General features: G+C 34.7%; 4 protein-coding genes and 1 pseudogene across 6 annotated transcripts; 4 read left to right on the top strand and 1 right to left on the bottom strand.

Annotated features, from left to right (window-relative positions):
* Positions 1-4,300: 4,300 nt before the first annotated feature.
* Positions 4,301-6,136, top strand: LOC133829867 (putative disease resistance RPP13-like protein 1). Its single transcript, XM_062259687.1, has one exon. It carries the CDS (start codon positions 4,533-4,535, stop codon positions 5,376-5,378), a length of 846 nt encoding a protein of 281 aa, XP_062115671.1. The 5' UTR covers positions 4,301-4,532; the 3' UTR covers positions 5,379-6,136.
* LOC133829866 (putative disease resistance RPP13-like protein 1) lies at positions 5,907-9,619 on the top strand. 3 transcript variants are annotated; one of them, XM_062259684.1, is made up of 4 exons: positions 5,907-7,768; positions 8,004-8,093; positions 8,390-8,439; positions 9,074-9,619. In XM_062259684.1, exons 1-2 carry the CDS (start codon positions 5,907-5,909, stop codon positions 8,032-8,034), a joined length of 1,893 nt encoding a protein of 630 aa, XP_062115668.1. In that variant the 3' UTR covers positions 8,035-8,093; positions 8,390-8,439; positions 9,074-9,619. The 3 variants fall into 3 exon arrangements, with proteins under 3 accessions (XP_062115668.1, XP_062115670.1, XP_062115669.1); XM_062259686.1 differs by lacking the exon at positions 9,074-9,619 and adding an exon at positions 8,585-9,064; XM_062259685.1 differs by lacking the exon at positions 9,074-9,619 and adding an exon at positions 8,500-9,064.
* A 1,892-nt stretch (positions 9,620-11,511) lies between these two features.
* Positions 11,512-13,136, bottom strand: LOC133831858 (calcium-transporting ATPase 10, plasma membrane-type-like; annotated as a pseudogene).
* A 103-nt stretch (positions 13,137-13,239) lies between these two features.
* Positions 13,240-13,659, top strand: LOC133831857 (putative disease resistance RPP13-like protein 1). Its single transcript, XM_062262266.1, has one exon. The coding sequence runs from the start codon at positions 13,240-13,242 to the stop codon at positions 13,657-13,659; it is 420 nt and encodes a 139-aa protein (XP_062118250.1).
* Positions 13,657-15,080, top strand: LOC133829864 (putative disease resistance RPP13-like protein 1). Its single transcript, XM_062259679.1, has one exon. The coding sequence runs from the start codon at positions 13,844-13,846 to the stop codon at positions 14,687-14,689; it is 846 nt and encodes a 281-aa protein (XP_062115663.1). The 5' UTR covers positions 13,657-13,843; the 3' UTR covers positions 14,690-15,080.
* The last annotated feature ends 366 nt before the right edge of the window (positions 15,081-15,446 follow it).

The raw sequence follows: 15,446 nt of genomic DNA, 5'->3' as shown, positions 1-15,446 counted from the left end.
GAATTCTCACACTTCATAGTTAATAGTCCTTCAAATCTGAATTTTTAGTGTCACATACCAAAACGGTTAAGTTCTTGAGACTTGATTAGATCACTCTTTGAGTCAATCTGTATATAAATAAATTCCTCTGATCATCCGTAATCTACGTTTAGAATGTGCCCTCCTCTACCAACAAGCTCATGTACTTGGATTCTGGCTCCATTAAATCAGTGCAAGCTCATGTCAAAAATTGAAGTTGTGGTTTAATCTGTAGCAACGATAAGCTTCTGGAATTGGCAAGAAGCAACAAAATTTTCTGATGGTCTGTAACAACTTTAGTGAGAAGCAACAATTGGAAGGTTGTTAATGAGTGTGGGAGCCATAAGTCTTATGTTCGGGCTCTCTCCTTGGTGAAGTCATAACAGCTTCTTTTGCTATTGATAATGCCATAGTGTCTGCCATTTCTTCTTTGAAAGTGACTCTCGACAGGTCAAATTAAATCTGATCTACTATCTACCTCCGCTATATTTCCATTCACATTGACAGAGTATGTGACTGTGGAGATACAATTTCTGATCAAAGCAATGAAGTCCATGTGAAACCCAATCTCTCCTTCATCTCACATAAAAAATTCCAATCTACACCATGGTTTAAAAAAGCGTTTCTGAGGCGATCAGAAAAAGTTTCAGGGCTTAAGCCCTGGTAGGAGGGAAAGAGGCTTACGCCTCTATGAAGAGAGGCGGTGGTTTTTGGTATGACTCAGGGCAATAAGTGAGGCTTACACCTCTATATGTTAAGTGAAATTTGGGCTTTTTAGCCCAATTTTTAAAACCCAAAACCAAGGCTTTTTAAGCCAATTTTAAAGGGATTAATCACTTAATAACACATAAGGCCCAATTTATTTAAAAATAAAACTAAAACAAATAAAGCCCAATATAGTGATTCAAATAAAACTTAAAACCCTAACACTATAGAGTACCCGACCACTTCTCTTCTTCTTCTATTTCTCTTCTTCGGCCAAGACAACAAAGAAAGAAATAGGGTAATAAGCTTGGATGAAGATGAATGGGAGGATATTGGGGGTTATAATGAAGATAGTGATGATGAGAGGAATGTTCAATATGACGATCCCTCATAAGATCCTTTAAGCAATGATGAATTGGACGATGATTTCTAAATCATCTTCACCATCTACTACTCAAGTTTGTTCTAGGATAACTAGAATCTAGGATTCTAGCTTTAGAAATAAAATGTTAATTTTTAAATTATAAATTTAGACATTTTATGGTTGAGTTTTATGAATCATTTTATGCTATGATTGAGTTTTATGTATCTAAATATATTTTCTATTAGAAATTTAAGGCTTATGCCTCAATGCGCCTCAAGGCTTACATTTCGCCTCACAAAAAGAAAACGCCTTGAGGCTTACAAATGCTTTTTTAAACCTAGGTCTACACGGTTATAAGCTTTCACCAGGTAACCTGCCTTGCCTTTCTTATGGCGTTTGATAGCATTGAGGCACTCAAAACCCACCATGACATTGTATCCCCCCGTATGATGCACTTTGCTCTTAAGAGATCACACTCCCAAGTACTTCTCTCAACCTATTAGTTAGTACTTTGGCAATAATCTTATACAATACATTACATAAGCTAATATGTGTTAGGATTTATGTCATAAAAGCATGTAAAAAAAAATTATTAATCTAAATAAAAGTACAATTTTATTATATTTGAATATTATAATTATTGTTTGAATAATTTTATATAAATATCAAGATAAATTCCATATTTGTTTATGAGAATATGATCTAATATTAGTACGAGAGAATTAATATCATATACAATGAATAAAATAGTCAATAACATATTAAAGTAAGGAATCTTTAATGAATGATTACTAGTACGGTTTGCTAAACATATGAGATGCAAGTAATCTAGATTCGGATTACTGATGTTGATAGACATCTTGGTAAAATTATTGTATATAAAAGAGATTATATATGACAGGACCGATATGAATTATTTATCTTTATAAACTTACAATTTGCCATAAAAATTCAATTCTTATCATAATAGATAATCATTTGTAGATCATTCTAAATCTTGAGTAGTCATGAACTCATGTTTGTGCTTATTATATCTTCTGATTCACTCGTTAAGGTTTCTTAGTATAATGAGGCTAGTGACTTTTGTTTTGGAGATTCAATATCATGACTGGCTGGGAACATGATTTACAATAATGAAATCTATACTTTCTAACGGATCGAATATTGGTTCCCTTAAGGGTTAATTCTGGAACTGAATAGTTATTGAGCTCATATCTATAATTTGATTATAGATTAATTATTTGCTAGTGAATTAATGGTACTTAAGGAACAAGAGGTAATTAGATGGGTAAAACGGTAATTTTAACCAGCTCTAATTAACAAACCAATAATTGATTGACAAAACTACATTTATTGATTATATCGATGGACTACAAAGAAAACTATATAAATGTAATTCTATAAATACTTAGAGTGCAATTCCATATTTATAGTGGAGTAATATCATGGAATTAATAAGTAAGATTATTAGATTAAAGAGATTGATTAATAATCTGGTTTATTGGAACTTCGTATTATAAGTCCTCAGATTACTTTTGTCCTTCATTGTCAAGGGTAAGGATGTCATAAGGAAGATTTGTAGAAAGAATGACTAAATTGCAAATGAACTAATTTTCCTAGACAGGGAAATAATTATGTGATAATTATGAGCAATTGATTATTTATGAATTAATTAATTAATTATTTAACTATATAGTTTTTATTTTGAAAAACTATAGGTTAAAATAAATATTAATCATGTTTGGATTAATATAAAATGAGAGATTAATAATTATCTTATTTAGAATAAGATATTGATTTATTTATTTAAAATTAATATTTTAAGATAAAATTAATTTTGAATTAACTGATATTTATTTTGGAATAAATATATTATCTTAAATTAAAATGGGATTAAACAAACAAATGAGAAAATTATGGATAATCCTAATATGTGTCCTATACTATGATTTGAATTTTGAATTTCAAATAATTTGTTTATTTAATTATTTTATTTTGAATATAGTTTAAATTAAATATGTTATACTTGATTAGTTTTAATTAAAATAAAATAAAAACAAATTAAATTAGTTAATTATCTTTAGAAACTTGAAAAGAAGCGATACAATGTGTATGTGTGGTTTTCATAGTTTATCTCTTAAAACATTTTAGTAAATAAAATGTGTGGATGTAAAATGTGTATGTTGGTAAAAATGGATGGCTTATATAATAAAAATTCAAAATTTATTTGGCTTCAACTTGTAACTTCTGGTGAAAATTTAATATTTTTCTCACACAAACCTTTTTCATCAAATTTTTATATCTTGAAGATACCTCAAATACGAAGAACAACTGCCCAATGAACCGTAGTAGGAGAAGACACAAAGTGGTTAACAATATGAACAACATATGCAATGTCTGGATTACACAAAATATGCACCAAAACATTACACACAGTGACGTGACAATGCTTTTTAAAACAGTGGGTTCCAGTTTTAATAAATGTGATTGACAAAGTTAGTCTGTCACGTCACTATGTGAAATGTTTAGATGCATATTTTTGGTGCACATATCATTACTCTTTTTATAAACATGTAAGAAATGATACAACACAACAATGTTACAAAATTGAAATGCTATACGATGAGTTATTATAATAATTTTTATAAATAATATGCTTGATGAAAACATAAATGAAAGCCCATTATGAATGCTTTATGATACAAAATCCTAAGGAAACAAAGCTTAATTACGAACTTAATCTGTCCTATCCTAGGATTTTATTCAATTTTTCATTGTACTATAGCTTGGTCTGCTAAGCAAAATAATCTGCCTTGTTGAAGGAATAATGGTAGAAAGTTCATAACTTATTTGGTTTTATGTAGTCAATTTTGGGTGAAATTTAATTTTTCATTGTACTGTCCATTCTGATTCTTATTTCCACAAATTAAGCAATGAACTTTTTTTCTTCATAATTCTACCTATAAATTTTTTTATGAAGAACTCTGTTTTTCTAAATAAAAGAAGGCTAGTTTTGTTTTTTTACTTATCATTGTATTCAAGTAGTAATAGCCATATTATAATTTCATATTTACTAAATTTGAAAAATGTGAAAATTATAGACTGATAACAAGCAAGACACGTGATTTTGTATTTTGCTCACGTATTAATTGGTATATTATTACAGTTTCATATTTATTTCATTTCCATAACTCAGAATATCATTATTATTTTCATGACCATTGTCTCTTTTACATCATTACGCGTGATTCAGGCATAGAAAATCCAACCACAAATCAAAAAAAAAAAAAAAGAAAAGAGGTCTCACTAGTGAACATAAGAGTTCACTGTACTAGACTTCACCAACTTCGTTTCCTTCTATTATTGCTTTCTAGATCTGAGTAGTAAGGAGTGTTCTAGCCTTTGTTCCTTCACTACTTTTTGTCCTTCACTTCTGGTTTTGATCATGGCAGCCGAACTGGTAGCTGGTGCTTTGCTTTCTGCTTCACTTCAGGTTTTGTTTGAACGATTGGCCTCTGAGGAGATACCCCAGCTGTTCCAGGGGAAGAAGCCGATTCTAGACCAGCTATACGAGTTGAAGACCATGTTGTGGTCAGCTCATGCACTGCTCAACGATGCTGAGGAGAAGCAACTTCGAAACCAGGAGGTCAGGATGTGGCTTATCGAGCTTCAAGATGTGATCTATCAGGCTGATGACTTGGTGGACAGGATTGACTATGAAGCTCTGCGATCCAAGCTTGAAGATGATCAATCCAGCAGCAGCAGTGCCAGCAAGGCACTCATGAAATTTATGCCACCCTTTCTGTCCAAATTTGATGAAACTGTTAAGCTTGATTCCCTGGAGGTCCTTCGTAAGCTAAAGATCCTTGTTGATCAAAAAGATGCTCTTGGCCTGAGAGAAGGTGCTCAGAACAAACCTTCGCCAAGGCCACCAGCTCCTTTGGTAGAACATGCTGATGTTTATGGGAGGGATACTGAGAAAAAAATCATTGTTGATCAGTTGCTGAAAGATGATGTTGATAGTGGCAGTAACATTTCTGTTATCCCGATTGTTGGGATGGGTGGTCTTGGCAAAACCACTCTTGCTCAAGTTGTTTATGACGATGACAGAGTACAAAAGTATTTTGAGCTAAAAGTATGGATTACTGTGTCGGATGAGTTTGATATTTTTAAGATAACAAAAGAGATCTTTGAGGAGGTCACAACCGACAAATGTGATACTGATAACTTGGACAAACTTCGAAGGAAATTGAAGGAAGCATTGAGGGGGAAGAAATTTCTTTGTTCATGATGATGTTTGGAACGAGTCTTATTCTTTGTGGGAAACACTAAAGAGTTCTTTTGAGTCTGGAGCAAATGGAAGTAAAATTCTTGTGACTACTCGAAGCACAATTGTCGCCACTACTATGACCACTAGGCAGATTCATCATCTACAAACTTTGTTGAATGAAGATTGTTGGCAGTTATTTGTCAAACATGCTTTTGGGAGTAATTTTGACCAGAATAGCAACAGAGATCTGCAAGCACTTGGTAGAAAAATAGTGGAGAAGTACAAAGGGTTTCCTTTAGCAATAAAGTCTCTTGGTGGATTACTGCGCTGTGAACAAAATCCTAAAAAATGGGAAGACATACTTGGCAGTGACACATGGGAGGAATTGTACAAGAAAGAGGGCTCCATTCTTCCAGTTTTATGGTTGAGCTATCGTCACTTACCTACACATCTCAAGCAATGTTTTGCTTATTGTTCCATATTTCCCAAGGACTATAACTTTAACAGTGACAAATTGATTTTATTATGGATGGCTGAGGGGTTTTTCCTATGGATTCAAAAAGTAAAAAGATGGAGGAATTTGGAAAGGAATACCTTGAAGATCTCTTATCAAGGTCATTCTTTCAATGTTCGAGTAAGAATGCATCATTTCTCCAAATGCATGACCTCGTACATGATTTAGCCATGCTTGTATCAGATGATTTTTGCTTTAGGTTGGATTTGAGTAGTGATGTGCATAGCCTTCCAACAAAGATTCGTCATCTGTCATATAGGAGAAGCAATAATTACGACCTCGACAAACTTCAAGGTTTGAGTAAGGCTATTTCTTTGCGTACCTTTGTAGCATTGCCATTGCAGATTCTAGGTGGACTAGGCTCTGGAAACTATTTAGTCCCGAACAATATATTGCTTACAAATGGAAGCTGTTTAAGAGTGCTTTCTCTAAGTGGATCTTCTATCAAGGAGTTGCCGGATTCAATTGGTAGTCTAATACATTTAAGGTATTTGGACTTGTCTGCTTCTAAAATCGAAGAGTTACATGAGTCAGTTTGTAGTTTGTACCATTTACAAACTTTATTGTTGTCGTGGTGTAGAAACCTTTCTCAATTACCAAGGAATATGGAAAGACTGATCAACTTGCGTTACTTAGATATTACAGAAGTACCTTTGAAAGAGATGCCGCAAGGAATCAGTCAGATGAAATGCTTGCAACTCTTATCACAGGTAGTATTGAGTGACAAGCATAAGGATGACGTGTTCAAAATTACAGATTTAGCAGAGCTTGAACATCTAAGTGGAAGCCTTTGCATTTTGGGTTTGGAAAATATTAATGATGCAATGGAGATATCAAAGGCTAATTTAAAAGATAAGAAGGACCTTACAGAACTAACTTTGAGCTGGAGCTATGATGCTGTTGATGCTGATAGTTCGCAAAAAGAATTGGATGTACTTGACGCACTTCGACCACATACAAGCTTGAAGCATCTGGAGATTGAAAGATATAGAGGTAGAACATTCTCGAACTGGATTGCAGATGATTCATTTTCTAATTTAGTATCGATTAGTTTGAGAAATTGTAAAAGCTGCTGTTATTTACCACCACTTGGACAACTAGCTTCTCTCAAATATCTCGGAATTGATGGATGTGATAGTGTGTATTCAATAGGCGATGAGACTGAGAGCAGTGGTCCTCTATTCACTTGTTTAGAAAGATTACATATTTGGAATATGTTGATGTGGAAAGAATGGTCATTTGGTACCGAAGCAATTCTTCAAGAAGGTCAAATATTCCCTCTTCTAAAAGAACTTCGGCTGTATAATTGTCCCAAGCTTAGTGTTGGCTTACCCGGTTATCTTCCATCATTAGAAAATCTCTATATCATTACGTGTAAAGAAATGAAGGATTTGCTTCCGAGAACTCATCAGACTGTCACAGCCCCACCCTTTCTTCGTCGAGTATTTATATCGAAGTGTCCTGTGTTGGAGTCACTTCTAGATTGGGGATCACACTCCAAAGTAAAGGAACTTAGTCTATGGAACACAAAAGTGCTTTTTGAGAATCGTATTAAATGGGATCTACAGAAACTCTCATGTTTGGAACGCATAGATATCAGAGGATGGGAAGATGATTCGTTTCCCGACGAAGGGCTCCTTCCGATCACTCTTACTACTATTTGGATCGATAATTCTAGCAAACTTGAGACCCTAAATGGAAAGGCTTTTCAACAACTAACATCCCTTACGTCCTTGTTTATTTATGACTGTGAAAACCTTCAGTGCTTGCCAGAAGAAGTGCTGCCTACTTCTCTTACTCATTTATCAATACATAGATGTCCTTTGCTAAATCAACGATGTGAAAAAGGAGGAGAAGATTGGCCTAAGATTCAACACATCACACATCTATATATCAGGTACGTTTTCTTCTTTTTACACATTTAATTTACTGTACCAATTGCTATTAACTCAATGTCAACGCAACAATGAATTGAAAAACCAAATTTAGCTATATTTATTCTTTTAATTTTAAAAATTATACAAAAATATTGCAAAGCAATGTGTGTTTTCAGTTTTAATTTTCAAAACTATCCTAAAAACAGATATATTTATTTGTTTTGTATTAAAGAAAAAATGAACCATCTCTTGTAGTAAATGGATGATCAATGAGTTGAATGAATGAACTATATCATCGAGTGGCTTTGTAAAGTTGATGATTTGGCGGAGTAACTTTGTCTCCAGGTAAGTTCATTTTGGGTTTTTCTTTTAAAAAATTAATGAAAGAGCTTTACATTAGCTTGAATACTAGATTATGTTTATGTGGGGTTTTCCTCTGTTTTGATTTAATGTTTATGAATTTTGCTGAAGCGTAACCAAGTATAATTCTTTGTAACCATATATTGGATCCTAAATTATTTATAGTTTAATATAGCTTTACCATTAGTTTTTACTTTTTTCTTTTAATTAGTCAATTATTTTGCTGCAAGTTTCCTGCTTTTTAACACATTTTCTTTTGGCATTGCATCCAAAAATCAAAGAAAATTAAACGGCAACAAGGATCCAATGCAATATATGGCTGCTTATGATGGTATGTTTCCCAACCTAAAAAGTATGATAATTTTGGGTTAAATTTTTTATTGAACCAGAGATATCAGTAGATTCTAGGCTTAAAGTTTACTCTGTTTTTGTTCAATTCCATAATGTCATTCTTACTGTTTGTTAACATTTGTCAGAAGGAATCAAAATGTATTCAATATTCCTTAAGAGGAGAGGTACACAGTACGTGGGTATTTATATTACCCATTGAAGAGAGCAAATAAAATATCTAGGACACTTGTCACCACAAGAATAAAAGAAGAGGCCTAATAACAATTTCTATTGTTTAACAACATTCAATCATGTGTGGTGAAATTTATATACAAACTTTTCGAGTTTGGTTCACCATGGTTGTTTATCATCAGGTTATGTTGGTTAGAAAGCCACACTTGTGGTTTTATATGGATAATTCTAAGATGCTGTGGCATCAGATTCAATGTTTGATGTTAGTGACATTAAATCTACCTAGTGTCCTTTAAAATATACATGATCCAATGTCGATCGATTTCATAGCCTTGTTTAGATGCTCAACTTTTATGAACTTTAATCTGCTCTATGATTTTATATTGGCTCTGTTCTTGTATTTTATCTTGGTATGCTAAACAAAAGAATCTGTTTTTCTGAAGGAATTTCTAGTGCATGGACAAGCTAATCTTGGTATGCAAAAATGAACACACCATGTTTTTTTTTTTCAAGAGTGTTGAACTGAAAACAGTGCTCCAATGACACAATTCCACGAAATAATTAGGAGATTAATCAAAATGACAAAACTAATGAGATGGTCAAGTGTACTTGGATTCTGGCTCCACCCTCAAATGGATATTCCTCAATCAAATCAGTGCAAGCTTTGGTCAATGTTTACAATATGACCTCATATCTCTGCCGGTCGAAGGGTCGAGCTGTTTGATTCGATTCACTTGATAATTGATATTAAAGCTCGCTCAGACTCTCACTTTGTTTTTCCCAATAGAAAGACTGCTTCTCATATTTACTTAAATGCCATGATGAAATATCTGGTTATATTTTGTATCGAACCAGATATATAATAGATGATGAACAATTTTAATTGAATGTAATGTTGACCATCTGTTAAAACTCTCCAAAAGTGATGAATTATGTATGCAAACTTTGCTTCTGCAAAATCAAGATGCTTGACTCATTTTCTTGTTTCATATCAAGTAATGACTCCATATTTTTGCGGTATTATTCTCAGTTATTGATATCTGACTTTTTTGTTTTGCATGCCCAACAATGATGATTTTGTCAAACGTGACTAAGTAAAACAGTTGTATTGTGACATTCTTTCATTGCACGCATTTTCCTTCTATTTGTTCTGAACTTAGTAACATTCTCTTTTAGCAAACCAAAAACAAAGTTAAACTTTTCAAGCAAAATCAAACTCCGACTGTATTTCTTATAACAACATATATCTTTTGTAAAATATTGAGAAGACAAAGAGATGAATAGATGAAAAGTGACTTTTTTTATTACAAATTAATAGAAAAATATGTTATTTATACTAAAGTCATAACATGAAAAAAGACTAATATAAAGACTAAGCTAGTTTTTTAAGCTATTTATAATTACTTTAACACCCCCAAACTCACGATGTTGTAGCAAGAAGTATTGAGAGTTTGCCACGTAGAAAGTGAAATTGTGAAATAGGATGTGACTTGGTGAAGAAGTTTGCAATCTGCAAATTGGAAGGAACAAAAGGCAAAGCAATACTGCCATGCTTTAGGTGGGGACTAGTAAAATGACAATTAATCTCAATGTGTTCGGGGGCTCATGAAAGACTGAGTTGTGAGCAATCTGGATAGCACTTTGGTTGTCACAATACACAGGATTGGGATGAGAAAGAACAACACCCATATCTGCAAGTAACCAATGTAACCAAATAATCTCTTTCGTTGTTGATGACATAGCACGATATTCTGCTTCAGTAGAAGAATGAGAGACCACAGTTTGTTTCTTACTCTTCCAAGAAATAAGAGAATCACCCAAAAAGATACAGAAACCAATAACTGACTTACGATCTGTGGGATCAAGACCATGATCAACATCAAAATATGTCTGTAGTTCCAAGGAAGAAGTTGATGGAAATACCAATTTTTGGAAGATAGTACCTCGAAGATACCTCAAAATACGAAGAACAACTGCCCAATGAATAGTAGTAGAAGACACAAACTAGCTAACAATATGAACAACATATGCAATGTCTGGATTACACAAAATGTGCACCCAAACATTACACACAGTGACGTGGCAATGCTTTTTAAAACAGTGAGTTCCAGTTTTAATAAATGTAATTGGCAAAGCTAGTCTGCCACGCACTGTGTGTAATGTTTAGATGCATATTTTGGGTGCACATATCATTACTCTTCTTATAAACATGTAAGAAATGATACAACACAACACAACACAACAATGATACAAAATTGAAATGCTATACGATGAGTTATTATAATAATTTTATAAATAACATGCTAGATGAAAACATAAATGAAAGCCCATTATGAATGCTTTATGATACAAAATCCTAAGGAAACAAAGCTTAATTACGAACTTAATCTGTCCTATCCTAGGATTTTATTCAATTTTTCATTGTACTATAGCTTGGTCTGCTAAGCAAAATAATCTGCCTTGTTGAAGGAATCACCTTCACCAGTGTATGTGTATGACATCTATGTTTCTGTCTGCCAACTTTGGAATATTTCAGATTTTATTATGAAAGTAACTCGCATCTTCAGTTGTTTTTCTGTGTTGGAACTTGTCAAATGGACACATGTTTTCGATGGTTTAGGTCCTCTTATCACTGTTTCGTTTCAGTTTCTGTTCTTGATGAAGTTGAAGAGTGGTGCAGATGCCTCTTTGTTTATTTGCTCTATATCTCTATCATTGAAGTTCTAATGTGTTCCTCACAATTGATCAAGGGACATTAATTGAAATTTGTAGCTATAGAGAATTTTCAACATAATTTGGCTCTGTATTGTTTTGATGCATTGATACTTTCAAGTCTTGTTTATGTTTCTGCCTGACTATATATATTTTTTTGAAAGGCAAATTGGTGAGATTTGATCCTCATAAGGAAAATTACAAAACGCAAGATTGAAATGCATCACGCTTTCGAGTGTTGAGAGATCATTAGTATCTACATATTGACACTCAACACTCACCTAACGTAAACCGGGGATTACAAAACATGCCTCGAAAACAAATGTGTACACAACATGACCCAAAAATAAAAACACAACAAAGAAAAAAGCAGAATGTAAGGTAATTTTTGGTGTTATCCTTGTTAGGTAGGTGTCAACCACGTAATAACCAATTAGCAACACAAGTTATTGAGTGCCATGGGACCAACAACACATCAAAAGAGGACCCCCAATCGCACAAAATTCTTTGGAACATGATTTTTTTTCCCCTTGCACACTAATCACTTCTTTTCGGCCAACTGGGGGTCTATGCATCAGGTGATCAGTAGGGGGTTCAGTAGCCAATGCTAATGCACCAAGAGTATCCATGATAAGATTAACCCAAAGAAGCTGCACTGCATTAAGTGGAACACCACCAGAGGAAACAGCAGCCACAACATTAATAATAAGTGCTGCAACATTAACTGTGAGCTGGAACTGAATAAATTTCTGAATGTTTGCATGTACAGATCGGCCCCATCTAACAACCTTCACAACTGAAGCAAAATTGTCATCCAAAATAATAATATCTGAACTCTCTTTAGCAACTTCAGTTCCTTGGATACCCATAGCAAGACCAATATCAGCCTCATGTAGTGCAGGAGCATCATTTGTTCCATCTCCAGTCACAGCAACAACACGTCCCTTTCTCTTTAATGCTTGCACAAGCAGAAGCTTGTCATTAGGTGAAGAACGTCCCATAACTGCAATCTTCTCTTTCTTTCTCAGGATATGTACGGAATACTTTTCCTTCAATGACATTTGGCTCTGTAGCTTCTGCTTCTGAACCAAGTATACCACATTCCAATGCAATTGCTGTGGCAGTTTGAAGATTATCACCTGTGACCATGCGTACCTTGACGCCTGCATTTTGGCATAGTTCAACTGCATTTCTAACCCTCGCCCGACAAGGATTCTTGATACCAACTATGGCAAGTAGAACAAGATCATCCTCAGGTAATGCCCAACGAGATCGTTGTTCTTCATCAGTTGGAACTGTTTCTAGCTCACATGTTCTGTATGCAATAGCAACACAATGTAAAGCCTTTGCAGCCATGTCATCAATAGCTTTCTTGAAATGAAGAACCTTTTCTTCATCCATGGCTACTGCTTGATTGCTCTCATCAATATACTGCGTGCATGAAACCAAAACTATTTCAGCAGCTCATTTCCAGTGTACATGAACTTGAGAGTCAGGAAGTTTAACTGCAACACCGCCTCGCTTTTTCTCTGAGTTGAATGGGAAAACATGAAGAATTGTAGATTCTGATCTGACAACTTCAAAATTCATTCCCAACTGAATTCCCCAGGAAATAATGGCCTTTTCTGTTGGTGATCCAGAAACCTCTACTTCACCCCCACCCTCCGGTACAAAAACACCACCATTCGCATTCTGAGCAATACTTTCAAAAAGTAAAGAAGACAGCATTGGAGACAACTGTGACTTGTTATCAGCAGGAGCAATTTTTTCCGGACCAACTGTCTCACTAGTCATTAGAAGACTTCATTTCTTCTATTGTTGTTTTCTTCTATTGAGTACTAAAGAATCTAGCTTTTGTTCCTTCAGTACTTTTTGTCCTTCACTTCAGGTTTTGATCATGGCAGCGGAACTTGTAGCTGGTGCTTTGCTTTCTACTTCACTTCAGGTTTTGTTTGAACGATTGGCCTCTGAGGAGATACCCCAGCTGTTCCAGGGGAAGAAGTTGATTCTAGACCAGCTATACGAGTTGAAGACCATGTTGTGGTCAGCTCATTCACTGCTCAACGATGCTGAGGAGAAGCAACTTCGAAACCAGGAGGTCAGGATGTGGCTTATTGAGCTTCAAGATGTGATCTATCAGGCTGATGACTTGGTGGACAGGATTGACTATGAAGCTCTGCGATCCAAGCTAGAAGATGATCAATCTAGCAGCAGCAGTGCCAGCAAGGTACTCATGAAACTTATGCCACCCTTTCTGTCCACATTTGATAAAACTGTTAAGCTTGATTCCATGGAGATCCTTCATAAGCCTTGTTGATCAAAAGGATGCTCTTGGCCTGAGAGAAGGTGCTCAGAACAAACCTTCGCCAAGGCCACCAGCTCCTTTGGTAGAACATGCTCATGTTTATGGGAGGGATACTGAGAAAAAAATCATTGTTGATCTGTTGTTGAAAGATGATGTTGATAGTGGTAGTAACATTTCTGTTATACCGATTGTTGGGATGGGTGGTCTTGGCAAAACCACTCTTGCTCAAGTTGTTTATGATGATGACCGAGTACAAAAGTATTTTGAGCTAAAAGTATGGATTACTGTGTCGGATGAGTTTGATATTTTTAAGATAACAAAAGAGATCTTTGAGGGGGTCACCACCAACAAATGTGGTACTGAAAACATCGACGAACTTCGAAGGAAATTGAAGGAAGCATTGAGGGGGAAGAAATTTCTCTTTGTTCATGATGATGTTTGGAACGAGTCTTATTCTTTGTGGGATGCACTGAAGAGTTCTTTTGAGTCTGGAGCAAATGGAAGTAAAATTCTTGTTACTACCCGAAGCACAATTGTCGCGTCTACTATGGCCACTGGGCAGATTCATCATCTACAAACTTTGTTGAATGAAGATTGTTGGCAGCTATTTGTCAAACATGCTTTTGGAAGTAATTTTGACCAGAATAGCAACAAAGATCTGCAAGCACTTGGTAGAAAAATAGTGGAGAAGTGCAAAGGCCTTCCTTTAGCATTAAAGTCTCTTGGTGGATTACTGCGCTGTGAACAAAATCCTAAAAAATGGGAAGACATACTTGGCAGTGACACATGGGAGGAATTGTACAAGAAAGAGGGCTCCATTCTTCCAGCTTTATGGTTGAGCTATCGTCACTTACCTACACATCTCAAGCAATGTTTTGCTTATTGTTCCATATTTCCCAAAGACTATGAATTTGAAAGAGAAAAATTGATTTTATTATGGATGGCAAAACTAATGAGATGCTCAAAGTGTACTTGGATTCTGGCTCCACCCTCAAATGGATATTCCTCAATCAAATCAGTGCAAGCTTTGGTCAAAAATTGAAGTTCTGTTTTAATCTGCAGCTTCTTTTGCTATTGGTGATGCCATAGTGTATGCTACTTCTTCTTTGAAAGTGACTCTAAACTATCTACTTCCCCCGTCCTGCTTTGGAATATTTCATCTTGCATTGTGGAAGATTGCTCGAATCTTCAGTCGCTTTGCTGCCCTCAATGGCACCAAATGGGCAGCTGCTTCTGTTTTTAATGAACTTGAAGAGTGGTGTGAATTAATGCCTCAGTTTATTTTCTTTTTGTGGATGAAATGTACTTTCATTGTTTGCTCTATTTTTCTATACTGGGAAGTTCTTATATATGTGACGCCTCACTGACTTGAAAATATTTGGCACTGAGATTTGTTTTTAATTTTCAATGAAGTCCCATTTTAGATTGCTATTGTATTTTTTGAATCAATTCATCATAAAATGTCTATAATTTCAGATAATTTTCTGCAATTGAGTATCCAAATATATCTCACTTTCTTGCATTGATGATTTAAGCTAGTTTAATAAGGACCAACGCCCTCAAAATTTGTTTTCATGTCATCATTAAATGAAAATGAAAGAGAATTCCCTTATATATGAACTTTTCAACACAAAACAAAATTCCTCCCTTGAGCTAAAAGGCCATGAATTCTCAAAGAGTCACTGGGCCTAAAATGCCTATACTGAACCATGAACTGCCCATATCATTTAAATTTTCATGTGATCAAAGTTTCCATGGTCAACATAATTTGGGTATGTGCAAGTGTATGTAGTATATCT

The sequence above is a fragment of the Humulus lupulus genome, chromosome 4 (assembly GCF_963169125.1).
Source record: "Humulus lupulus chromosome 4, drHumLupu1.1, whole genome shotgun sequence".
NCBI lineage: Eukaryota > Viridiplantae > Streptophyta > Magnoliopsida > Rosales > Cannabaceae > Humulus > Humulus lupulus.
The sequence above is the reverse complement of the archived record's forward strand: the minus strand, read 5'-3'. Positions and strand labels throughout refer to the sequence as shown.